At 36.5% G+C, this 27,150-nt stretch overlaps 1 protein-coding gene across 1 annotated transcript; it reads right to left on the bottom strand.

Moving 5' to 3' along the window:
- LOC107586901 (transmembrane protein 260-like) lies at nt 1-27,150 on the bottom strand. Its single transcript, XM_016274451.1, is given in 14 exon segments — nt 1-216; nt 1,772-1,911; nt 2,015-2,186; nt 5,648-5,820; nt 5,912-6,014; nt 7,355-7,441; nt 9,021-9,061; nt 9,204-9,383; nt 9,720-9,821; nt 9,824-9,835; nt 9,957-10,134; nt 19,737-19,885; nt 22,836-22,867; nt 27,007-27,150. Coding segments are annotated over 14 exon segments (1,635 nt in total). The 5' UTR covers nt 27,092-27,150; the 3' UTR covers nt 1-35.

Genomic DNA, 27,150 nt, shown 5'->3' with positions numbered 1-27,150 from the left:
ACTTCCTAAGTAAACCACAAACACAAGTAATCGTGCTACCTGTCATGTGGCTGGCTCCAGTTGTAAAGGTCAAGTGTTTTTTGGGCCCATTTATCAGGGTCAAATGGGGTTTTGACAGGTACTAACTGCTCACAGACGCCCCAGGGCCAACAAGAGAAACTCCTCTCCCAGCTGGGGTCACCCTCAGTTAGGCCAATACATGCAAACACTGGCCTGCTGTAGACAAACCCAGAGGAAAGACTGAGCATCAGTGTACAGTTTAAAATGAATGTGTACATCTTCATAATAACATTCATTATGTTTTACATTCAAATAGAAAACTAAGTAAAGATTCCTATATATTTATTATTTAAAGGTACATAAATCTTGTGTTATAATATAATCATATAATATATTGTGTTATAATAATGTTATGTTATAATGTTACAAATGAACATTATTATAAAGTGCTGCTATAGATAGTTTTGCTTCTGTTTGCTACTGAACAACATGTTTAAAAAAAACTCCCCATGGAAACCAAATAAAATTATTACCTATATACAGTGTTGGGGGTAACGCATTACAAGTAATGCGAGTTACGTAATCAGATTACTTTTTTCAAGTAACTAGTAAAGTAACACATTACTTTTTAATTTACAGGAGAATATCTCAGTTACTTTTTCAAATAAGTAACGCAAGTTACTTTTTTTATTTTTTATTTATTGATTGACAGGTCTCCTGTCCCCATGTTGAGAGAAATCGGATATTACTGTAGTTCTAAAAAAAATTCAGTATTCCTCAAAATGAATAAAAATAACGCAACTTGACACAAACCTGCAATAATTAAATGTTAAACAACACAAATATCCTTTATGTATTTAATCCCATTCTATTAACCAATGTCTTTGCTTCTGACCTTCGATGATCCAGTTCAATCATACTAATAAGCAAAAATTACTCTAGACAAACATTTGTGTGTCTTTTTTTATTGCTGAAGTGTGTTGAAATTTCTTCTTCTGCATTCTACTGTACGGATGTAAATTTACTTTCCCTTCAGCCTGAGGCTTATTCATTTCACGTTTGGTGTGAAAAGGCTTTTATATTTGCCAAAACTAGAACTTTTTTATTTTAAAAACAAACAAGCAAGCCCTATCCAGATTAAAAAAGTAACGCAAAAGTAACATAACGCATTACTTTCCATAAAAAGTAACTAAGTAACATAATATTGTAATGCATTACTTTTAAAAGTAACTTTCCCCAACACTGCCTATATAGGCTATATACTTTCATTCTCTGCATAATCCAGCAAGAAGCAAAAAAAATCTTTAAAGTAGAGTATTTTAGAGTAGAACTGAGTAAAAGCTTTTAAGCCTGTCTGTTATGTTAGAGCCATTATAGATCCTGAATCACAGGATACACATGGCAGGGATATAGAAACTGGCTCTCTTAACAAAACAAGCAGGTTGCTGATTTTTTTTCTCAAGTATTTATTTCTTATTCTCTCTGTTCTGCTTCCCAGGGAAATGACTGAAGTGCTTATTGCCCCCCTCTCAGAGGCTGGGGGCTTTACCAAGGAAATACTGCCGTCTGGTGGAGGGAGGCAGTATAGATGGTTGATCTCCTTTGCTCTTGCAGTGTGGTATAAGGGGTAACAGATGACAATCTATCTCTAGTGCATTCAGCAAATTGTTCTATAAAAAATATGCACAAATTATAATTTAAATGTCACTTGTAGCATATATAAAGAGGGCATATGAATATGAACACAGACCTCTGTGTGTGTGTATCTTGCTGCACATTGTGCTTGAGAAACTGCTCAATGCTGAATGTTTTCTTTTCCATGGTGTTGATTGGATCCCACCAGCGCCCTGGAAACGTGACTCCAGGTAAATGCTTCTGGAGTTTTGCCACATACCAGCTATACGTCGTCATCTGCATCATAAAACGCCGGCTTTTAAAAGCAATTCGAAACAGTGACAGAGTAGCGTGTTTGTGGCTGAAATAAATTAGACATGTGTCAGGCTGGATTACGGACCTCCTGGTCAACTAGGCTGAGGTCTGGCCGGAGACCCTGGCAGTAGTGCAGGTAGCGCAGTGTGTTTCCTGAGAGATCACCACGAGTCAGAACCAACGAGCTCGCCGGCAGTGACAACACAACCTCACGGGCAAACCTGTCCACCACGTCATTAGCGCTCTGATCACACTCTCTGTCGACACAGACAAAACACTGAAAATACCTTCTCTAAAACACAGAATGAAAACAGGATGTGCAGTGTTTCTTGAGTTGCAGAGTAGGGGTTAAATAGGGCCACAATTTTGTGCATATTTATATACAGCATGGATTTTAACATTTTTTGATGCTAAGCACCTCAAATAAGTGTTATTATCATTAAACTAAAACTATTAAAACATTTTTGGTCATTTAAATAAAGCTGAAATCAATTGAAATATACATATATTACATGAAAAACTCAAAGTAAATAAAAAATTTAAATAAGTTTAGATTAAAGTACTAAAATAACTAAATAAAAAGAAAACTAAAACTGATATAATAAGATAATAATAATTATTATAATTATATATATATATATATATATATATATTCGTGCTGTCAAACGATTAATCGCATCCAAAATAAGTTATTGTTTACATAATATATGTGTGTATATTGTGTATGCATGTATATATTTAAGAAAAATATGTTACGTTTACATATTAAATATATTTATATATGATATAATTTATATGAATATAAATATATACTCATAAATACATGTAAATATTTTCAAAATATATGCAGTATGTGTGTCTTTATATATACATAATAAATATACACAGTACACACACATATATTATGTAAACAAAAACTTTTATTTTGGATGCGATTAATCGCGGTTAATCGTTTGACAGCACTAATATATATATATATATATATATATATATATATATAAACACATAAAACTATTTAAAAAATACAATGAAAACTTAAAATCTAAAAATAAAAGCTAATTCAAATATTAATAAAAACGTTAATCGTATACAAAAAATATATAAATAACTGCTGCAAATACGTTTTATAGGATCATTTTATAGGAAAAATGTATCTTATAGGAAAGATTTACTTATTATTTGTAACATTATATTCAAATATGAATTGCTTCAAAATATTGCACATATTAATGTAATATTGCAAAGAAAACTAAATTACCAATTGTTTCCTAAATTAAATAATTTGATATTGCCATTGTACTAAAGCAAATTGTTTAAGTGTTAAAATGTGATCTTAAAATATGATCTTAAATATAATATCTTCGGTGAACATGTCAACTATAAGGTTTTAACCCAAGTAACTAGTTTTTGTATTTATTAATTTGTTTGTTTGTATGATATCTTGCCTAGTACGTGATCATTACCGCCAGATTTCAGTAATTATTGCACCTACAAAATCCCAAAGGTCAATAGGTTAATAATGCCTGTGTGTAAAAGTCTTTAGTGAAAAAAGTCTGTTGTAACAGCTTTACAAAGACAGCATTTGATACTGAGTTTGCCAGATGAAAGTGATATAAAGGTTTTATGAGCTGCGTGTGTGAATGTACCCGCACATTCATTCACAAATACTTCAACCACATCAGCAGTGATGTTTACTTTGAAGAGTTTGCACAAAAGTGTAAGGATCCGTGACATTCTCGTTCTTTCAGCTATTCTGCAGTCAGTAGCTCTGTTTCTCTGTGAGCAGTGACGAGGTGGAACATCTCTCGGCTGTAATCAGCCTCGGACAGGTGTGATGAGCGCTGACAAGAGTGTCAGTCTCACCACTGATCAAAGCGCCACAGTTTGTGGCAGCGATGTACCAAACCTCAGTGCTCTAATCTACATGACTGCTGTGGCTAGGATGTCTAATCAAGCACAGAACTCGGCTGCTTTAATCTGCATGACTAGCGTGGTCAGGACGGGTAATCAAGCAATGAGTCAAAGCTGCAGAAGAGTGCAAGAGAGCTTTTGCTTTGATGTGTGCTGCTGAAGCATGGAGGAAATGAGTGACTGCCATGGTCTGGATGATCAACCACAAATATATACAAAAAAACTCAGAGTCTGATGGTTCAGCGGGTCTGTGATGTTAATGCAGTAATGCACACTGCTAGACCCACTGCAAAAGAATGAGTATTTAGACCGGTCATAATACCAATCTGCATTTCTTTGACTACTGTAGTCCGCGGATTATTAAAACTATTTTCGGCACTGATTTTAGGTGGAAATGTATTGAATTTAATGGAATGGGTTTAAAAATAGAAAAATCAAAATTAATATCAAGTAAGAGATAATGTCAGCTGGTCGTTATCACAAAAACAAAAGGGGCAATGCATGAAATAGCACAAAATTATGGTTGTCAGTTATACAAACAGTAGCCTTTTGATGGTATTCAAAATTCTGAGTAGAAATAAATAAATATGATTGATTGATTGAGGAACCATCATTTGGGCCAAACATTAAAAATGTTTAATGCCAGAACTGATGTACAGTAAAAAGCTCAGGAATGTTTTACCGTTAATTACTTCCTAAAAGAACTGTATTTAACCATATTTATTTATAAGCTGCATTTATTGAACCAAAAATATAGTAAACACAGTACTATTGTGAAATATGTGACCAAGGACCACAAAACCAGTCATAAGGGTCCATTTTGTGAAATTGAGATTTATACATCATCAGCTGAATAAATACGCTTTCCATTGATGTATGGTTTGTTAGGATAGGACAATATTTGACTGAGATACAACTATTTGAAAATCTGAGGGTGCAAAAAAATATTGAGAAAATCGCCTTTAAAGCTGTCCAAATGCAGTTCGTACCAATGCATATTACTAATCAAAAATTACATTTTGATATATTCACAGTAGGAAATGTACAAAATATCCTTGTGGAATATGATCTTTACTTAATATCCTAATTATGTATTGTTGGCTATTGCTACAAATATACCCGTGCTACTTATGACTGCTTTTGTGGTACAGGGTCACATATTATTAAAACTTAAAATAAGCATTTTCTATTTTAATACATTTAAAAAATGACATTTTTTCCTGTGATGTTAAAGTAATTTCAGCAGTCATTACTCCAGTCTTCAGTGTCACATGATCCTTCATAAATCATCTGTAAAGTTTTCTTATTTTTATCAATGTTGACAACAGCGTTGCTTAATATTTTGGGGAAAACATGATCAAGTTTTACAGGATTCTTTGATGAATCCTTGCTCAACAAAATTATTAATTCCTTTAAAAAAAAAAACTACTGATTAAACTTTTGAATGGTAGTGTACACACATAGACATACACACATCATTCATGTAAAAGGCCACCTGGGGACAAATTTCCTAGAGCAAATTAACAGAAACCTCCTTAACACGTTCATATATGAAATGTAATGTTGGTGTTCAATATTGGTTAGCATATAAATCAGTATGAAAACATAAATATATGTCTATTGCTATTGAAGCTGCTTTAATAAAAGTGTCTGCTGCCTTTCTAACAGCAACATGTTTCAAAGTTTTTTTCAAAGGTATTTCAAGACTTTTGTGACCTTAAACTTTGAAAAGTGAATTAAAGATGTTTGAAAAGTTTCATATCATCCACTGGCTCCCAGTCTGTGTGACTGTGTGTGAATGGTTTACTTGTGGTTTAAGCTGATCACGTGTGAGATGAGGCCTGCAGTGAGTATCCAGGCTCCTGTGTTCCACAGCGTCCCCCAGCCCAGACGCCCATTCAGCCAACACACGGCCCAGCTCAGACCCAGACCAGCCAGAACACACACCCCAGCATCGGCCTGCAGCCAGAAGCGCTCCACCTACATACACACATGTGCTATATTCACTGAAGTCCATTTGAAATATATTACATCATATAAGAATCATATCTGTTAGAATTGTATCACTCACCACTCCAAGAGGCTTCTCGATATTCAGGTTTGCTCTCCAGGCAAAGAACACGGAGTAGATGCTCACCATAGTGACAATCAAGCAGATAAAAATACAGCGCGGTCTGGGGGTCAAATATATGCCATTAATTAAAAAAGTTTTATGATGATATTGCATTTGAATACATTGAAACTACATTTACTAAATACAATATGATGGCAAAACTATGATGGTATGCATAGGAGAGAGTTGTAGTAATATCACACGAGCACAAATGCTATTGTACTGAATATTAGCATGGCTGTGTCTGCCTGTAATACTGATATTGCCTTTATAGTTCTATAAACAAGTTAATATCTAGTAATTAACATTTCAAACACAATATTGTTGCTTTTTGCTCTGCCGATAATGTTTCCTGCAAGAACGAAATTGAGTCAAAATAGTTTCCACAAAATGAGTTAATGGAAGAATAACATGTAATTTATATGTAAACATATTTTACATAATATCAGCAATATATAAAATTTCAAGCTTTCAATGCCACCTCTCGAATCAGATTTAGTGGTCCAGAAATGTTTATTTTATTTTTTTTACTTTGAAAGAAATTAAAACTTTTAAATTAGCATTAGCTTTTTTTAAAAGAATTCAGATTAGTTCAAATAAGTTAATGGAAGAATAATATGTAATATATGTTACAATATAATAGTATATAATACCAGCAATATTTCAAGCTTCAAAATTTCAACACCACCTCTCCAATCAGATTTAGTGGCCCAGAAATGTTTCTTTTATTTTTTGAATGAAATTAAAACATTTAAATTAGCATTAAATATATTATTCAAACATGGCGCAATGGCTTTTTTTTTTAACTTTCACATTAGCATTAAATTGAATAAAAGTATAAACAAATATTTAAAAATGACAAAAAAAAATTTAAGTTATAAATTAGAATACATATAATTTTGAATTCTGTGCATTTAAATACACAACTGTTTTCAACATTGCTAATGATAAAAAAAAGTTATTTTAAACTTCAGTAATATTTCGCAATAGTACTGTTTTTGCTACATTTTTGATTAAATAAATGCAGCCTTAGTGAGAATAAGAGACTTGTTTCAAAAACATTTAAAAAATTGTACCAAAGTCAAACTTTTGAATGGTAGTCTAAATAAAGTTGAAGTGTTCAATATCTGTGCCACTAGCAGCCCCAAATAAAATTGAAATTGCAAAATGGAAGTGAATGTAAATGGCAAGAATTATGATTATTGCCAACAGGTTTCAGACAAACAGGTAGTTGAGCCAGAAATTGACATATTTGACAGCTCAAAAAAAACAATACATATCCACACACATCCGGTGTTTACATTTACAGTATCCTCTTTACATTAAACTGTGATGAATGAAAGGCTTTTAGATTGTGTGCTTTTCCTTCACTTCAGTGGATCTCATGCAGCCACGTCTTACCTGTTCCACAAAGACAGTAAAATGCCTAGAAGTGCCAGCACTAGTACTGGAGTAGACAGATCATTGACACAGTGATTCCACTGAGCCCTGAAACACAACAGACACACTTATCAATATATCCACTATGTGTGCATGTCTGTGTGATGGACAGAGACTCAAACTGAAAGTGCTGTGAGTGTCTGAATGTTTTTTTTTTCAACATTAAGTGCAGTCTTGTGACAGGCTTCTCTCTATCTGTCTCCCAAACCCAGTCAATGGCCAATTTCCCTGCTGAAAGAGATAGTGCCCTGCCTGAGCCTTAATACCCATCTCTCTCTGACAGCTTATTTAAGCGTCGTGTGAAAGCGAGTGTGTGTGAGAGAGAGCGTTTGAGCTCCTTATGGCAGGTTTATGCTGTGACATGCTTGTTGTGTTCCCCTCTCTGGATCTCACCTGTCCATCACACTATGTGGCAGCTGTGGGGGGTGATGGGAAACGGCTGATTGGTGCTAGCGGGACATAAAATAAGCTCTCTCTCTGGGGACACCCAAACGTTTGATGAGGGTGGGCTGAGGAGACGACCTGAGACTCGCATGATGTGTTACACCAGTGTCATCAGAGACGCTGTGAACATCACTGATCGTTTCTAAGCCAGTGCAACACAACAGATTTGTTATTCCTATCAGGTTCAGCGTTGCAGTTTTGGAGGGAAGGGGGATCTACTGTACAAGAATTAACTATGGATGAGGTATTAACAGGGTCATTAGTCTTTATTAAAGCTGTCACTTAATATAAGTGGAAGAACACTTGGACAAAAACAAGACAAACAAAAATATTTGCTATTTATTTTACAGTATATGCACTCACAGTGTACGTAAAAAGTATGGAAATGTAAGGTAACTGGTTAAGGTTAGGTACTGGGTTAGTACCTAGTTATTACCCAATTATTACAATTACTATAATACAAACAGTCTGTGCATGCAGAACATGACTGTAAAACAAAGTGCTACAGAATATGGTGTGCGGTTGTCTTGCACAAAATGATTTGAATATAAAATTGTATTATTTTAGTATTAAACAATAATTAATTATTGCAGTTACAGTATCAAGGGACATAATCAACAATTATTTTACAACCATGCAACCCTTACTGACAGAATAGCTGGCATTCAATATCTAAATGGTAATAATTATAACATTCTAGCATTTGCATGCTGAATTGCAAATGTTTTTATTTTGTTGTTTTAAATGATTTTTAAATACATAAATTCCTACTTTTCCTTCTGAAAATGACTGGATTTATTCTTTAAACAAAGTCGTGGTACTCTCGTGAATGCGCAGTCTGACACAGAAGAGAAGAAATTGTTGAATAAAGTTGTTATTTCGTTTTCTTTGCACACAAAAATTCTCGTAGCTTCATAAAATTACGGTTGAACCACTGAAGTCACACAGACTATTTTAACAACGTCCTTACTGCCTTTCTGGGCCCTGAATGTGGTAGTTACGTTGCTGTCTATGCAGGGTCGGAAAGCTCTTGGATTTCCTCAAAAATTTCTTCATTTGTGTTGCAAAGATGTACGAAGTTCTTGCAGGTTTGGAACGAAATGAGGGTGACTAATTAATAACAGAATTTTCATTTTTGGATGAACTATCCCTTTAATTTGTTTTGCAATTTCCTTACACTCACCATAACATTTTTAGGAGGTTCACGTTTTCATCTGTCTTTGCCTGAAACCAAAGAATTCCATATGCAGTGCATTAGATTCATAAAATAAATGCAGCATGGAAATAACCGCACATTTGAGTACATACATTTAATTTTTCAAAACATGTTTTTTAAATTATAAATCACTATTGAATCTGTTGGTACCAGGCTGAAGGTGCCATATTCAGCTCGGAGCAGGTGTGTGAGGAGGCCATGGAGAGACGTCTGGTCTCCCCAGCTCCAGCGAGCTCTGTTGAGGTAGGAGGAAATGGGCAAGTAGACGTAGGGCACAAAGCCAGCCAGAAAGCACGTCCCCAAAGACACCAGACCAAAGAAGGACAAACCCTGTGGGCAATGCATGTCACTTGTTATTGATAGATCCTTCCATTGCCAAGTGTTCAAATTTAATAAATACCAAAACAACAGCATAGGCATAACACTTGGACAAAACCACAGTTATATGGGAGTTTTCAATTGCAAGTACCAGTACCTGAAGACCTTCAGAAATCACTGGGTTATGAATACTAATCTCTGTAATGCTGTATATTTATTACGTGATGTGGCTGTATTTGAGTTCATAATATCAGAGAATATGCTCTTTGAAAGGTATTAATGACATTTACATCATTGTGAAATGTTGAAAAAGTATGTGTTGAAAGCTGAGTGATTATCAATACTTACATTATGTGTGTAGAGGTGCAGGAGGGCCCAGGGAATTATGATGACAACATACAAGACCAGTGTGTGCTGATTACACAGGCTCAGCCCACAGAAGAGCGCCCCCCCCACAGAGCAAACTGACAAAAGACAAATATATATATAGAAATATGCATCTTACAACCAAGATGTATCAGTTTTAAACCAACAATGATTGGTATCACCTATAAATAAAATACCAAATGGTTTGGACTATAGTACCTTCTTCTTGTGATGAACACTCTCTGCACAGTGGAAGCAGGCCGAGAGTGAGAAAAGGACACCCACAAACAAGTTGTGAAGAGAAAAGACTTCAGCCACGACCGACCACTGCCATACCAGCCTGGACACAGCAAAAACTCCACCTGCCAGGACGGCCCCTGGACTGGGACCAGCCACCCTGAGCACAGAGGAGACAACAGTGATGGACTATATACAGTTTTTCAATGTTTTTTTGACATAACGTAAACGCTAGTGTGTAAGCACTCTTATGCTAGACATCTGGTATGTAAAATAAAATCTATATGAAGCAGCAAATCAACAAATGACCAACTGTAACCATTAAAAAAAGCTTGAAAGACCAAAATAATAAATCAATAATTAACAGTGATGATGTTATGAGTTCTGGCATCATGCGTGTAATTACATAACAAATAAAAATAAAGGTACAGAAGAATCATTGTGCTATTCAATTTAAGGTGCCCTAATTTTATCATGGCAAAATAATGTTGAATACATCCACACCAACAGGTGTCAGTACAGAGTCCAAAACCAATGGTACTATTCAGATGATTAGGGGGCAGATAAAAGCTTTTCATATAAGTTTGGATATATAGCTAAGTATGTCCAACTTTATCCGTGTCCATACAGTAAATTCACGTAAAGCAATTATATAATATGTAGCATGTATCTCAACTATAAACTATATTATTTTCCAACTCTAATCTGATAAAAGTGACAAGGCATGGAGATATTAAACATTAATTTAATGATTTTCTGTAACACTACTTTAAATCAATATGTGAAAAGTGCTAAATAAATAAATAAATTTGACTTTGACAAACAAGTACTGAGTAATGTTAATTAATAACATTACTTACTATAAGGTTAGGCTAGGGTTAGTTGCTTGTAATTATGAATAATTTGCTGTTATTACATAGTAAGTATATGTAACGAGGGCACTGTAAAATAAATTTTTATCTGTTATTTTATAAAAAAAAATACAAAATCAACAAATACTGTACAATGCTCCAAAATTGTTTATATGTAGACATTTCACCACATAAAGCATGACTGAATAATGCAACTGCATACTTCAAATGGTAAACAGGCTCAGAAATCTTAGCTGGATGTAAAACAAATTCTGTTTATCTATTAACTCGTGAATTCATAATTGGGGGAAAATCTCTGAATGTACATATCCACCTGCAATACATATATAATTTAAGACTTGACTTTGACTTGAGACAAAAGACTCGAGACTTGACTTAAGACTCGGGACTCCAGCTGGGAAGAATAAGATAGGACACATGGCCTGGGCGAGGTAAAAGGAAACGCTGGACAAAAGGATGAACGAGCGAGGTCAGCTTTGTCTGTTGGAGACCCGAGAAGACAGAAATGAAGGAAAGCAAGGAGAATAAAAAAAGTTGGGAAGACGCAAGAGAGAGAGAGAGCTGCAGAGGGGGAAAAAAAAAAACTCAGCCCGGTCTCCAGCACACTGGCTTGGAAAAATTTTAGCGAGCTTGACAATTAAAGGGGGGTGGTAGAGGGGGGAAGCGAGGCAGTATGGCCCTCTCTTCATTGTGCCGAGTGGCTTAGAGTCCTCATCAGCCTATCAGCTAAGTGACAGGCGGAGAGCTGCTCTATTCAGCGGCACAGATACACGCCGCGGGCCAAGCGGCTGCCAGCTCCCTCCTGACCCCGCAATCCCTCGCCGCTGACAGCTTCAAGCTCCATGGCAAATTAGGCGCTCTCACATTACAATCGCACAAGACAGATTCCATTAACGGTATCTGAAATTGAGTAGAGAGCAGGGCCCTCGCCTTATCAGACCTGACTCATAAGCAGCGGCGGCACCGCCGAAGCTCGCGCGCTTAATCACGAGCCATGATACCATTTAGACGTTTCCAGCGCGCCTCTGCCTGCCGCTGTGATAGTCGGCCACAAAAGAGGCTGATGAGACTTAGGGGAAGGGGAACAATGGAGCTTTCGCAGGGAAAGCAAAGTAAGTCAGGAAAAAAGCGGAGCGGAGAGAAGGATACGGATGGAAGAAAGGAGGAAGGATGGTGTGTGAGGAACTCGCGCTTGCTGACTACTTCTCTTTTCTCTTCTCCTGCTTTTTTGCACACTACTTGCCTTTCCTCTCTTTTCTTCTCCCGTCTCGTATGAGACGAGGCCGCGTGTGTGCGCGCAGTCGGACTAATAGCTTGTCAAAAGCAGGCGGGGGGGATTCTTGGTGATATTGGCTTCTCTCTAGTCCTCTTTACTACTCGAGGATGGGGCTGAGGAAGACGAGGCTCGGTGAAGATGCAGACCCCCCGCACCCTTGACTCTGCTCCTGCTGCGTCCCAATTAACCCCCAGCACACGTCAGCGGTTGGGGGGGCCGCGGCTGGGTCAGAGCAGGGGTGCTATCCGGAGGTAGGCGAAATATCACATCCTCCCCCGTCATCGCTTCAATGGGGCGGCCTGACAGTCGCTCGCTGTCCTCCTCCTGTCTTTATTCCTTTGAGGGGGCTTGACACGAACCTCTTTAGGAGTGCCTGTCTGCTTGAAGGAAGGCATGTGACACGTCCTGCATTCCAGAACATGTAGGACCACCTGGGTCTCCTTCCCTCTCTCTCTCTCTCTTTCTCTCTCTCTCTCTCTTCAGTGATAAGGCGAGAGAGTGACACTTGCGTGCAGCATCAGAGGCTTGTCTGCTGTGCAGGATGCTGCTGTGTTAGTGTCTCTGTAGTACTTCAGTTCAGAACAGATAGGTGACTCCAAAATAAACACTGCAACTGTGCAAACATGCTTGACTACATCATTGCAGAGAAAATAAAGATGTTTATCTAACTTCTTTCTTATATAAAAAGCAGAGCTCTCACTGTAATTTAGTGTTAATTTAGTACAGTTAACATTTAACAGTTAACCCTATGAGGAATATATAAATTCTCTAATAAGAAATTTTCAGTAACATTTTATTTTAGTGTCCTTGCTATACATGTTACTTGTACTTACTTCTTAATGCAATAATAAAAGTAAATGATGAATAATTAAAAATAACTAATCTTATACCTCACTCTACAGTAAATAGATGTTGTTACTTAATATTAGTCAGTACTTTTGTGTAATTACACAGTAATAATAACCTTAAAATAAAGTGTACCTGAATTTAGGCATGAATGCACCTTGGTAAAACATGTTCAATGGTATGTTTATTTTTTGGGGGGTGGGGGGTGGTATCCATACTATAAAAATGTACTTGCTGTCAAGTCTTTCAAATATCTTCATTAACAACTGAATACTGATATATGCTGTGGTAACTGTGATAAATTTGATTCGTTCATCAGAAAATTATTGCATTAAAATTTCATGAAAGTATTTAACAAAAATGTATTATTATAAGAAATTTGCATAACTAGAATGATAGCATTAGAATTATTAAAAATTTGAATTATCCAAATTGTCTGAAGTTTTAGGAATGAAGTATCGATGAGTCGGGTTCCAGAAGTAAAATTCTTGTTCCCATTCTCCATTCAAGTACTGATTTTTAACTATATCTTATTAAACGTTAAAGAGAAACCTTGGAGCTACACTTTTGTTAAATATGTTTTTTTAATAACTCAAAGAAAACATCTTGGAGCACTACTTGCTGAAAAGACCTCCGTTTAATAGTCCCAGAAGGTGCTCTTTGGTAGGGTTCAAAATTATATCTATATAAACTACGGATCCAAGGCACTTCTTCCAGATCCAAAATGTTAAAAAGCCTTTATTCAAACATGGTTCACTCTAGAAACATTAAAAATGACTAGAACACTGCACACTGATGCATTTCGGCCATCCAGCCTTCCTCAGAGTGTGTCAAGTACAAAATTAGTCACAGGTGTAGATATAATCAGTTGCTAAGTAGAAATGGGAGAAACCAAAAGTATCATTAAAAATTTCAAAGTATAATCACATATACAAAAAAATAATATATATATATATATATATATATATATATATATATAATATATATAATGGTCCCCCCTGTAATGAGTATTTTGGTTTCTCCCATTTCTACTGAGCAACTGATTATATCTACACCTGTGACTAATTTTGTACTTGACACTCTGAGGAAGGCTGGATGGCCGAAATGCACCAGTGTGCAGTGTTCTAGTCATTTTTAATGTTTCTAGAGTGAGCCATGTTTGAATAAAGGCTTTTTAACATTTTGGAACTGGAAGAAGTGCCTTGGATCCGTAGTGTCTATAGATATGCTTTTTTAATACTTGAATATAACAGTGGATATTCTGGTTAAAAATTACATCTGGTGAAAAATAATTCTGCATGGAAATCTCCACCAATCAGAGAATGGAGACAATAAAATCACACCACAAAGAACGTCCACTCACTCCTATAAAGCACTGGAATGATGCAATCAAACCAGTTTCCTACATTCTCAAAAATGTGTATATATATATTTTATAAATAAATTAAATATATATTGTTTTTATATATATATACAATCAACATATAAATCAATACTTTTACATTTCTCTAGCTTTTTTTTTTATTTGATTATGTCATTCACAATGCTTCATGGGACTGTAATTCTTTCCCTCAGTACAGTCAAAGTACAAAGTCTTGAACCTTTGTCTTTCTGGCCGATTTTCAAATATTTTTGTGCTTCAAATCAAAGTTGTAATGTAGTGTTGGGATTCACCTCAGCTGATTAGTTTGACTCATGGCTTACACCTCTTTAATTGTTTTTTTAAAATCCATCTGGGGGAAAAATTAATGGGAAAAAATAGGCACCGTTGCGGTCAGGGTTTAGACGTCTTCATTAAACATCTGTTAAGGAAATATTACTGCACGTCTTTAAACGGTGCCATTAGTCATGCTGAGTTGTAGAATATGAGGCCTGTAGTGCATGGAGATGTTTAAAGGAAATTTACAGGTTAAATACAGCTTAAGCTATATGGAAAGTTTGTGCTAATGCAAATGTAACGGAGGTCATTGGCGTGATTACACTGTTTGGTTTAAAAGCAGTACACATTCAATTTTATGTGAAATATTCCGTAATTATTTTCAAATAAAAACATTATTTGACATGTAAAGCTGAAGCATTAAAAATATATACTTACAGTTAGTACCACTTCATCTTTCAACAAATGTTTCTTTGTGAACTCTCCATAACACTGTGCCTCGATTACAAAACAAAATGCTCCAATAAATCCTCTGACACGATACAGGATGCCATTAAAAATAAACTATCCACTTGTTCCTTGCGCTGGGAACCTTCTGATATCTGTACAAAGATGCGAACAAGTGGTTTAAACCAAATACGTCAAAGCAAACATTCTTTCACTCCATTTGTCCTATTGACGACAGACTCGAGCGCGTGGACTTTGTCAAAAAGCGAACGTGCATCTGTATACTGTATCCAGTGTAGAAAAGATAGCGGCAGTTATTGGAATTTCTGTTTGTTTTGATGCGACGCAACACTCGCATTCAGCGTGATCAAGTGTCAGCCGTTAAGTGACTGAACGCCAGTGGGCGGGGCCTATGGTGAGAAGATGACTATTCATGGATGTCTTGCTCTGGAGGCAGCGTTTATGCAAATGTTTGTGCCGCTGTGATGTCATATGCCACCTCAGATCCAAACAAGCCATTTTTGGAGCTTGATTAAATAAATGCATTGCTTATAATGAAGAGAACGTTTGAAACTTGCAGGATGTTTTAATGGTACAAAGACCTCTTATATGCCAAAAGATCAAGGCAAATTAGATTTCTCATGTCATGACCCCTTTTAAGGACAATATCACAGTCAAAATCTAGTCTGTGCTATTCTTGTAGTCTAACTTGAAAGTACGTATACCAAACAAATAGTGTTTCGCCATTGACATCTAATTCACTTTCCTGTTTTTTATGATCAACAGCTGTTGGTCATAATTTTTTGTTTTTAGGGTTCAAAAAGACACCTTTAATGCTAAGAACCAAAAGCTTGAGTTCAAAATAATATTTCCTAGCTTGTAATTCAGTCAACAGTTATGATTATTATTGATGCCAGCTATCCTCAAAGGCTTACCCATATGCAGAGTAGAAACATATGTGGAAAACCATGAGATTTAAAAAAAAAAATCCGTAATTGACAAATCAAAAGAAAATGGAGTGCTACGTCTAGGAAGTGAGACACATTATATAACAGTCTGTCTACCTAATTTAACTTGGAACATCAAAGAGATTTCACAATGAAAATGTCTAATGGACACCACTGTAGTGAATTCTCTAAATTTAACAAGTGTTTTAGAATTACAGGGTGAGTGAATGATGACAAATTTTCATTTTTAGGTGAACTATCCCTTTAAATTGAAGCATTTTTCTTCATTTTGATATCAGAACATTTTTATTTTTTAGGCCCCCCCAAAAATTTATTTAATTAAAAAAATAATAATAATTCTTCATAGAAGAAATAAAAAGTGTCATGTCATTGACCCACATTATTGCACACACTTTTTTACCCAAGCAAAGTCTCTGAGAACCTGACACCTTGTAATTCTGGAGACTCCAGGATTCAGACTCCAGTTCTGGAAAATGGTGGCGCTGGAGACTAAATAGTTCCAGATGGTTTTACACCTAATTCTTCACATTAATTATTCAATCTTTTGCAGTTAACGTGTCTTTTCTTTTCCACCTGTTTTTTTCCGACCCCGCTGACCCAATGAGCATTATGCTGTCCAATGGTCATGTCTTAACTTTATATATATATATATATATATATATATATTAAGGCTGTCAGTTTAATGCATTAACTTAATTAATTAGTTATGAAAATTATTTAATTAATTAAAATAATTAAAATATTTTAACGCCCTAGCCCCGCCCCCAAACCTGTTCATCATCTTACATTTCATACAGTTGACTGCTAACAAATATGATGCAGGGCAACAACTCCATAAATGCAGATGCAAAAAGCACCAATCTTAATCTAAAAATGCACCTCTTTTGTTTCAAAATATCATACTATAAGCAATATCACAGGAGCAGGGAGAGCAGTAGCCCTATCACACAAGTGCTGTTTATGTCCTGATTCCTGAATATCACAAGTTTAAATGTGATTTTATACAACAGTTCAGTAAATATGAAGTTGATATTGTGTTATATTTTAAACACAATATTATGTGTTTTTGCTCAATTTTGCAAAGAATATATTACCTTTAAAGCCAAAGCAGAATTGTTGCGAGTCTTTGAGCAGCACAACGGTATTTAGTTTCTGAATGAATCCACGTTTTGAAGGAATCATGTGAACCAATGATTCAAAGGCCCATTCATAAAGATAGCCGTTTACTTCATTCCTGAATGAATCAGCCTTGCATGAATGACTCATAAAGGAATTTACCGCCACCTGCTGGCAGATTTAGTTTCTTATTTAGAGTATAATTTCATTAAAAAAAAAACTATAATAAATAATAATAATAATAATAAAAACACTAAAGGGATAGTTCACCCAAAAAAAATACATTTTGTCATCATTTACTCACCCTCATGTTGTTTCAAACCTTTCTTTTGTGGAACATAAAATGAGGTATTTTGAAGATTTGGTAACAAAGCTGTTTTTGGTTAATGACTAATGAATAATGAGATCTTTCTCAAATTATCTTCTTTTGTGTTCCATAGTTTATGTATTTTATGTTGAATCAAATAAATGATTTATTTCTAAAGCTACAATTTGTAATTTCTACTTGATACTTTCTCATTTAACACAAAAATAGCTTTAAATAATCTTTTGTGCGTATTTTCACAGTCAAATTTATTTTGCGATTAATTAGATTAATTCATCCAAACATCATGTAATTAATTAGATTAAAATTTTTAATCGACTGCCAGCCCTAATATATATATATATATATATATACACACACACATTTATTTTGCATTATAACATGTTTCACCCTATAAATATTAAAACTAATTAAAAGAATTTAAAAATCTCACTGACCCCAAACTTTAACAGGTATGTGTATAAACACACATATACATATACATGTACATATTATATATATGTGGGTGTGTGTGGGGGTGTGTACTGGTTCATGAGGACACAAATGTGTATAATGACATGGGTACTACAACGTAAATGAGGACACTTCCTGTGTCCCTGTAAAACAAGAGGTTTAAAAAACTTACAAAATAGTGTTTTATGAAATTCAAAAATTGCCAGTAGTTTTCTGTAAGGGGTAGGTTTAGGTGTAGGGTGATAGAAAATACAGTTTGTACAGTTTAAAAACCATTACGCCTATGGAGAGTCCCCTTAAACCACAAATGCATGTATGTATGTGTGTGTGTGTGTGTGTGTATACTAGGGCTGCCCTCGACTAAAGATTTTTCTGGTCGACTAGTAGTCGTTCATTTTAAGTATTAGTCAACTAATTGCACATTTATTACTAAACCATTTAAATCATAATACTGAGCCTTTAATTGCCTACATAGCCTATCAGTACTCAAGCACACGCACAAAGCTTGCCACAGCACACCGGCAGAAGTAATGATTATGAACGTGTCAGGGTAAAACAGTATGGAGGCTGCATTAACATTTTAATAATTTAATGATAAACTAGTGCTTACTTTTTTTCGGCTTAAGAGATGAAGTCGGCGAAATTAACTTGTCATCTCCACAGTAGTGGATGCGCCTGTATGTATGTATGTGCATTACATAATCTGAGAATATTTGTTTTCCATTTTAATTGGTTCATTTGAAAGTAGACATTTCACTCTCTATAGATAGCCTATATTTTTTATGCCTGTAAGCAAGTATACAGAGTTTCGCATTCAAGTTCAGACCAAGATGGCAGAAAGCGCATCCTGTTTGCTTTCATTATTTTACAAAAGTGCAATGATTTGTTGTTATTGTGAGTGCACACCAATAAACGTAGAGTCTTTACAGATTCGAAAGATGTATTACTCTTATCTGTATGGGCAAAAATGATGGACTATTTTAAGAGCAAGTGACCGCACCGGCTCTCCATCTGTCCTGCAGTGAACGTGCTACTGGTCCGCTTCCACACACTTGAATAGCGCATGCTTTTCTAGGTTAACATTATATTGAGCGGCCAATACTTACAATACTTACTTGTTGCTATTTATTATTTCAGATGATAAGCCATATTTGAGGACATTGAATGACAGGCGAGCGTTTGGATGTCCTGCCTGATGTACTGTATTACCACAGACCAGCTGTTAACGATCTGTTCATCACGGACTGCGTGACTTCGCCTGTGGATTTTTTTTCCCCACTAAGCGACTAATAAAATTCTGGTCGACTAAGCCTCTTATGGTCGACTAATGGTTAGTCAACTATTAGGGGGCAGCCCTAATATATATATATATATTTTTGGTTCGTACCTGTGCTGTTGGGAGTCGGGGTCTGAAGGCTGCCCATCACCATAACAACAGGGCCCACGGGTAAAGAAGAAGGCCTCTGTTCCGTTTTACACACCGGGTTTTTCTGTCAATATGGGGTGCTGTGTGTACATTAATGAGGAAAAAAACTTAACTTGAATGATTTTAGCAAATGGCTGCAATATTGTTAAGAGTGAAAATTTTAAGGGGGTCTGAATACTTTCCGTACACACTGTATATATATATATATATATATATATATTCACTAAAGTAATGAGTAAAATACTAATATAAAATAACATTCAACATATTAGATGAAAAAAGCTAAATAAAGTAAATAAAATAAAGTCAACCTGGAATGCTTTACAATTTACAATGACCATTATAAATTTAGTTTAACAGTCTGAGAGTGGCCTACCTGCAGACAGTGAAGCAGAGGGCTCCACTGGCCCCGGCCCCAAAGGCGCACAGGACACTGATACTGCGTGCCGGAGAGCTGAGAGGCAGCAGCGAGAGCATCAGAGAGGACAACATGGTGAAGAGTGGGTATCCTGGAGGATGGGCCACCTGGGGGAAAACACAGCTGTAAACTCACTCGCAGAACACTCTGATAACAGCAACAGAATCTAGTAACCCCCCTTTCTCCCACCACCCATCAGCATAGAGTTCAGCTTCCAAACGCAGACCTTACTTTTGCGGGTTACAGCATCACACTGTCCTCCCCCTCCCGTAAAGCCTGATCTCCTGTCTCCTTGCCTTCCCAGCAATTAGGCACTAAGTCCCCTAAGGAGCGATAAGGACTAGAGCTATTAAAGGCTGTCTCACTCCTACTGGCCTGATAACACACACAGGCACAGCAGGCTGAGAAACGTTGAACACTAGAGCGAAGAGCAGGAAATGTCTCCGAGAAGAGGTTGTTTGAGGGATGGATTGGAAACTCGGTGGACAAGTGGATGTCTAAAAGCTAGTGTGAGTTCAAGATCAAAGCAGGAAAGAGGGCCCCAGTCAACTGATCCCTCCAAACTATTTCGTAAGGCTGAAGTCCCTGTCAGTCAGGTTTGGTGAACTGTGATAAGTCAGTGTCGGGAAGTAACTAACTTAAAAACTCACTTAACAATATATTATTGACAAATAAAAACATAAACCCAGGAGGAAGTAAATCCATTGTCTAGTTCAGGGGATTACAAATTAGGGTTCGTGGCCCCTTAGGGGGCTGCAAAGGCCTCTAGGATGAAAAAAGAATTTTAGGAAACAAAATATAATTGCAACATACATGCATTCCTGGTTAAAGGAAATAACTTTCTTACTGTACAATTCTATAAGTTTGTACAGTAAGAAAGTTATTTCCTTTAACCAGGAAATTAACGTTCTTAGAATTGACAAGACGGTTGACCCTGAGTGGTCAGCTAAATATCTACAGTGGATCTAAAATATGAATAGTTAATTATAACTAGTTATGGTTAATTATTCATATTTCCCCATGAGCTGATTCGCTACAATTGTCTAGTTCAGGGGATTACAAATTAGGGTTCGTGGCCCCTTAGGGGGCTGCAAAGGCCTCTAGGATGAAAAAAGAATTTTAGGAAACAAAATATAATTGCAACATACATGCATTTACAGATCTCTCCATTCTTTGTAAGTGGGAAAACTTGAAAAATCGGCAGTGTATCAAATACTTATTTGCCCCACTGTAGCTTTATGGGGGGGGGGGGAATTATTTCATTGCAGTGTTGTCACTAGTTGCATAGCCATTTAAACTTATTTTAAAAATGTGCTTTTCTCAACATCTCACAAAAGTATGAACTGCATGTTTATATCTGGCAATTCTGACATTTGTCTCACAATTCAGAGTTTATTTCTCACTATCCTGACTTTATGTCTTGAAATTCTGACAATTTTTTCTCAGAATTCGGAGTTTACTTTTCACAAATTTGGAATATTAGAGTTTATATCTCTTTTAAGGGGTGCCTAGTGTGAAATAATATCAAGTAATAATAAATAAATAAATGAAAATGAGCAGGGCTGCAGGCCAAATCAGTTGCTTAGCCACCAGGGTTCTCCTGATGGCCAATCTGGGCTTTGTGACCTGCCTATTTTGCAGACAAAAGGTTTGGTCTGGATCATAAAACATATTTCCATATTTCCAAACATCTATTCTTCATTTACTACATTTAATATGAAAAGGAAATTGAATGAACATTTTGCAATTTCGCCCCAGAAATAGGCATCGCTTAAAAAAGATACAAACTGAGACTTGAGGAAAAAAAGCCAGATTTGCATAATTTCTCATAATTTCTGAGAAAAAAAGTCTGAATTGCAAGGCGTAAACTTGAAATTGCAAGACATAAATTAAAAGTTATCGCAGCCTGAGAAAAAAAGTTGAGAATTGCAAGTTGTTAACTCAAAATTGCAAGAAAGAAAGTAAATTTTACAAGGGACTGTTATATTTGGGGGTCATTAAAGTTACATATGGATCCCCTGGGAACTTGGTCTACTAGCATTGGTAGCCACTTAGCTTAACTATTTTTTTCAAAAGGGCAGCTTGACTGTAATTGAGCGATAATTGAGTACAATCAGCTGCAAAGCAGCTTCCCCAAACACTGCTAAATGTCTATAATACAGAACGAAAAGACAGCTTGAAGACAAGCAAGACAGGTCAAGGCAGAGAGGAACAGAGAGGCTTGGGAGGGGGGACAGACACAGGACAAAAAAAAGAGAGAGACAGTATGGCAAGCAGATGGCAGGGGCGCGAAGGGCACACTTGGAAGTGCCAGCAAGGTGCGTGCGACTGCGCAAGTGACGTGTGACACGTGTGGCTGAAATGCCTGCACCGGTGAAATACCTGCGAGGCCAACAGCGTGGAAAGGCAAGCAGAGGCGTCGCCGGGTCTGGAAGCGCGTGTGGCACGCCGGAAAAAGGCAGAACGCATGGTAGGGGGCAGTCCTGCGATGAGGAGTTTAAAGGAGAAAAGATCCACGGCTCAAGGGAGCAGGAAGGGAGGGCCTGTGGCCCGGAGAGAGCCCTCTGACCCTGGGGAGAGCCGCAGACAGGCAGGCCACACGGACAGAGGGAGGGATTACTGGCATAGTGACACTGCCACAGCCTCCCTAAAAGGATCGCGGCGGCGTAATAAACTTTATTAAATAATAAAACTTATTATAACTGTTAACCCGATTTAGTTCATTCTTTGCGGCTTACACACGCGCACACACGCATGCACAAAAAGGAGAGGGGTTGAGTATAATAAGCCTTATACCGTACATAAGGCGAAGCTTACAAAAGCCATCGCCTAACCATTCAGTCTAATTGGATTTGAAGAACAGGGTTGCAAATTATAGCATTCTCTAGTCCTAAGTTAGTCAAAAAAGAAGTGCACAGAAAAGAAGAGAGGATAAAAAAACCTGTGGCCTGAAAAGTAAATTAATCATCTTTCTTCTCCCCCCATACTTAATTAAACTTGCTTAATGCTTATAAGAGTTAATGAGTGGATTGATTAAACAATGCAGCTAATGCTTACCCCCAGCTCACAAGCAGCAGTGATCAGCTCTCCTGTGGTAGAAAAACAGAGAGGGAAATTAATGTAAACCCAATAATTATTATTAAGAGACAAGTCCGCTCCTGAAAGTTTTCCCAAATCAAATACTTGCACTGGGTTTTGCATTAATTTGCTCGGATCAAAACCTGCAAAATCTTCCCAGTGTGACATTAGCTAAGCGACACGCTCATTCTCTTCCATCGCACACGGCTCCCCTGATCCCCGAGCAGACAGACGCACACATACAGAGGCAAATCTATTCACTCTTCCCATACTCGAGGTGCATGCACAGAGCCCCATCCGTCGCTGTGTGCCGTACACAGGCATAAACGCCTGTGACTCCCTCTACGCCGAGCCACACGCATGCAAAAAGCTCCCTCTAAAACTCTACCAGTGACTGTGATCTTTTTAAGAACATTAGTGTTTCCTCTCACGACATTATTGATACATACAGTATCGAGGCGTGTATTTCTGTTTGATTTACATATTATACTTATTAAATGTCTCCGTTAAGACCATTATCACATTGTTTTCTGAGTAAAGTTTACTCCACACAAGCAGAGGTTGATGAAATATGGCCAAATATTGCCTCGGCTGGTTTGGCATAAGGACCCAGAATTCACATCAAGTGGCGACCCAACAAAATTCTAATTGAATATCTATACAAGTAAGCAATTAAATGTGTTATTATATTAATTAATGGTAATTTATTGGCATGGCTTCGACTAAGTCCCAGATGTAGCCTATTGGTGCCAAAACACCAATTGGATGTTGACTTTTTGGTTTATGACCCACCAATTGAGAATCTAATTTTTAAAGCCAATTTAAATGTATAAATATTTTAAATATATAATTAAAAAAATTATTACATTTAGATACATGTAATTAATTAACAAACTTTTATTCAGCAACAATGCATTAAATTGATCAAAGTGACAAAAAGCATTTATAAAGTCACAAAAGATTTCTATCTCAAGTAAATACTGTTCTTTTGAACTTTCTAATAAATAAGTAAGCAAACAAACCACAAAAGTAGTAAGCAGCACAACTACAACATTGATTGTTCAACATTGATAATAATAAAAAATATTTCTTGAGCACCAAATCAGCATATTAGAATGATTTCTGAAGGATCATGTGACACTGAAGACTGGAATAATGATGCTGAAAATCAGCTTTACCATCAGAAATTGTAAAATAGAATAAAATAGAATAATTAATTATTATTATTAATAATTATTATTTAAAATTGTAATATTCTTTCATAAAATTACTGTATTTTGAATCAAGTAAATGCAGCCTCGGTGAACGTAAGCGACTTCTTCCAAAAATGTAAAAAAAAAAACTTATCATCTACTTTTAAATGATAGTGTATATTGTTGACTTCAAATATGAATTCATTTCCATTCCTTTTCCAGGCCTAGAAATATTATGACTGCGGTAATCCAGCTCATTACAGGACATACATAAAAATCAGTGAGTTTTGGGAGGGGAAAAAAAGTGCTTTAAGGGTGGCAAAAATTTAGGACTGTACAAAATCTAGAAATCTACAAACCAAAAAAAATGTTTTTTTAAACTGCAGTTCAGAGATTAATAGGCAAAAAGTCCTTTCGCCTACTAATCCCAAATGTTTTTGCCCTGTTGTATAAATCTAAGCAATGCTGCCTGATGCAATACTTGCCTAAACACTGTAAAATCCTATAATCTGTGCTCTCTGATGCAATATGAAATGTTCAGTGCATCACAACATTTTGAAATTGTTAGCTGGCACTTCCTGCGTATCACTAGCGGTCGTCTGTTTTCGTTGTCATGTTGGAAGTCCTCTATCTGTAGGTGCAGACCCCTCACACTTCAGCGGTTGAATTTTCTCTGCTTTCACACTCTCATTTAGAATAGAAATAGATACACACGTGGTGAGGCCAGGTCTACCGCATTTCAAAGCATGTGGATCTCCCTGTAATCAAAATTTCTCATGTTATACATCCCAATTTCATTCACACACTGCAGTGCTGTCTCTAGACCCCAATACAGAGCCTGGTCCCAAAGAAGGAGGGCTAAACGGGGAAAGTGGCGCAAACGGAGTTGAGCGCAGGACAGTGAAGTGTCTCTGTGATTGCACAGCATCGGGCACCCACAGCCGCCTTTTTCCCCCCATAATCCCCATCATTTCCACACTCGCATTCCTAGACAACAGCGGTCCCGCCGGGGCCCGCTCAGCCTCTCCGGGGCGCAGCACACCTAAAGGGATTAGGACTGCGAGACGGAGACCTGGAGAATTTCTGCCGAGCATTCAGCTGGCACTATCACGCCGGCATCCTGCAATGTCCCTAAACGCCATGCTTAAGGGGTTGGCTGGGTTTTTTTCTCTCTCCGTAAGCCCCAAACAGCTTCTTGCAGCCCCCCCATTCCCCTAAAAGCCTCCAAAAGCCACCCTGCCCATGCACATGCTGTAAAGCTCACAGAACAGCAGCTTGTTGTTTGCACACCCACCCCCTCCCCCAGAAGAAAACATTTATTTTTGTCTCCCCATTATTGAATATGGCTGTTTATGGGCACCTTTTTTAAAAACATTGTGCAGCAATGCGTCTATGGGTCAATAAGAGTACACAACTAAAAAAAACTAAAGCCTTATAAAAAATCTAGTTTAAAACACATGTGCCAAGTTCTTACAAATGCACTTTGTATGTATGTTACGTTCATGTGGTTTTTAAAAGGTTTTATACCTTTAAAACATTTGTAAACAATATTATCTGTTTATAAAGTTCAAGGGAAAAACTTATTTTTAATAAGTATAATGAATTATTAACTTTATAAGTTAAGAATTAACTTATTAATGAATTATTAAGATTTTGGGGAGCCACAGAAGATTTTACAACCTGAACCATGCCTTAAAATCATTAAAATATCAAATTATGATATGTTTATCTGATCTTTTAAGAGACTTGTTACACAAACACGAGGGTCTGCAGGAATCCTTTTTATGCTATCATTTACAGCCTTTTTCTTTCTTTTTTTGCATGTTTCTGCAATTTGGTTGCACCACATGATTTCGGGAGAAAAGGTTTTTCACATATTAATGCAGTCAGTCAAGCATTTTATTAAGAAATAATAGTAAAATATGAAACCATGCAATGTTAGAAAATGTTGAAAAACCTTCTTATAAAGCCTTCTTTATTAAAAAAATGACACGTTTAATTAAAGTATTATAATCTTCATTATGATATTAGGAGAGTTGTATCCCCATTGTTATTTTTTAACTTAATTCTGTGGGGAAAACAGTAGTAGTGCTATGTCTGCAAGAGTAACTTTACCTTTGCATTAATGGGATTGCTCATAACAAATTAAAAGCATTAAATAACTGTTCCTTCAAGAAATGACATGGGAGGATTGGAGGACTAACAAAACAGAAAAAAAACAAATCTTAGTATAATAATTAACCACAAACTGCTAAATGATAAAAAAAGCTGCCTAAACAATTAAAATCTTTCATTATAAATGATTCATTACATCTGACACGAACGCAGACCGCTTCATGTTTTCTCCAATTCTGCAGTGCATTAATATCATCATGTACAGTATTTCTCTCGCTCTCCTGATTAACGAGCTGACGTCATTCCACAGAGATTAGTATTTCTGTTCTCTTGACAGCTTTGAGAGGGACTGACACTCTTTTAGTCTGACCCAGCAGTAAATAACCTTCCCATTTGTTCACACAGACCATTTTTAATGTCTGCAGCGAATAATTCCAAAATATAATAATAAAAATGGCATCTGTAAATTACATCTTTTCTCAAAAGCAACTTTTAAGTACATTTCACAACCAGAAAATGTCCAATATTTATTGTATAACAAAAAGTTTAGCTGAAGCTATCCTACTTTAAAATAAACATCACTTGGTCTAATATGTTGTTATATGATTCATATTGTATGTTTCAGGTGTGACTTGAGTTCCAAATCATTTTTTTGGGTTCCACTGGCGGTGCTGGATTTAGACAGGTGTTTAGAAAGATTAATAACAATCTCAACAGGTCTCATGCAGTTCATATTTGCAAAAGCTTCATGTCATGCTGTGTATGTGATATTACAACATGTTGTTCTGTGATAGGCTGCATGTGATATAAACACAAACACATGTGACTGACTGCAGTCCTACCCGAGTCTCCACCAGGCACAGCGCGCGGAGCAGAGGCGACATACACCGCCAAAACACACGCCACCGTCAACTTCTCCGACGACATTCCAGGCGTCTTCTAAGTTAGTGTTAGTTGTTTGAAATTTCATGCGTGTTACACGTTTA

This window comes from Sinocyclocheilus grahami, unplaced genomic scaffold (assembly GCF_001515645.1).
Source record: "Sinocyclocheilus grahami isolate Dianchi unplaced genomic scaffold, SAMN03320097.WGS_v1.1 scaffold86.1, whole genome shotgun sequence".
Classification (NCBI taxonomy): Eukaryota; Metazoa; Chordata; class Actinopteri; order Cypriniformes; family Cyprinidae; genus Sinocyclocheilus; species Sinocyclocheilus grahami.
The sequence above is the reverse complement of the archived record's forward strand: the minus strand, read 5'-3'. Positions and strand labels throughout refer to the sequence as shown.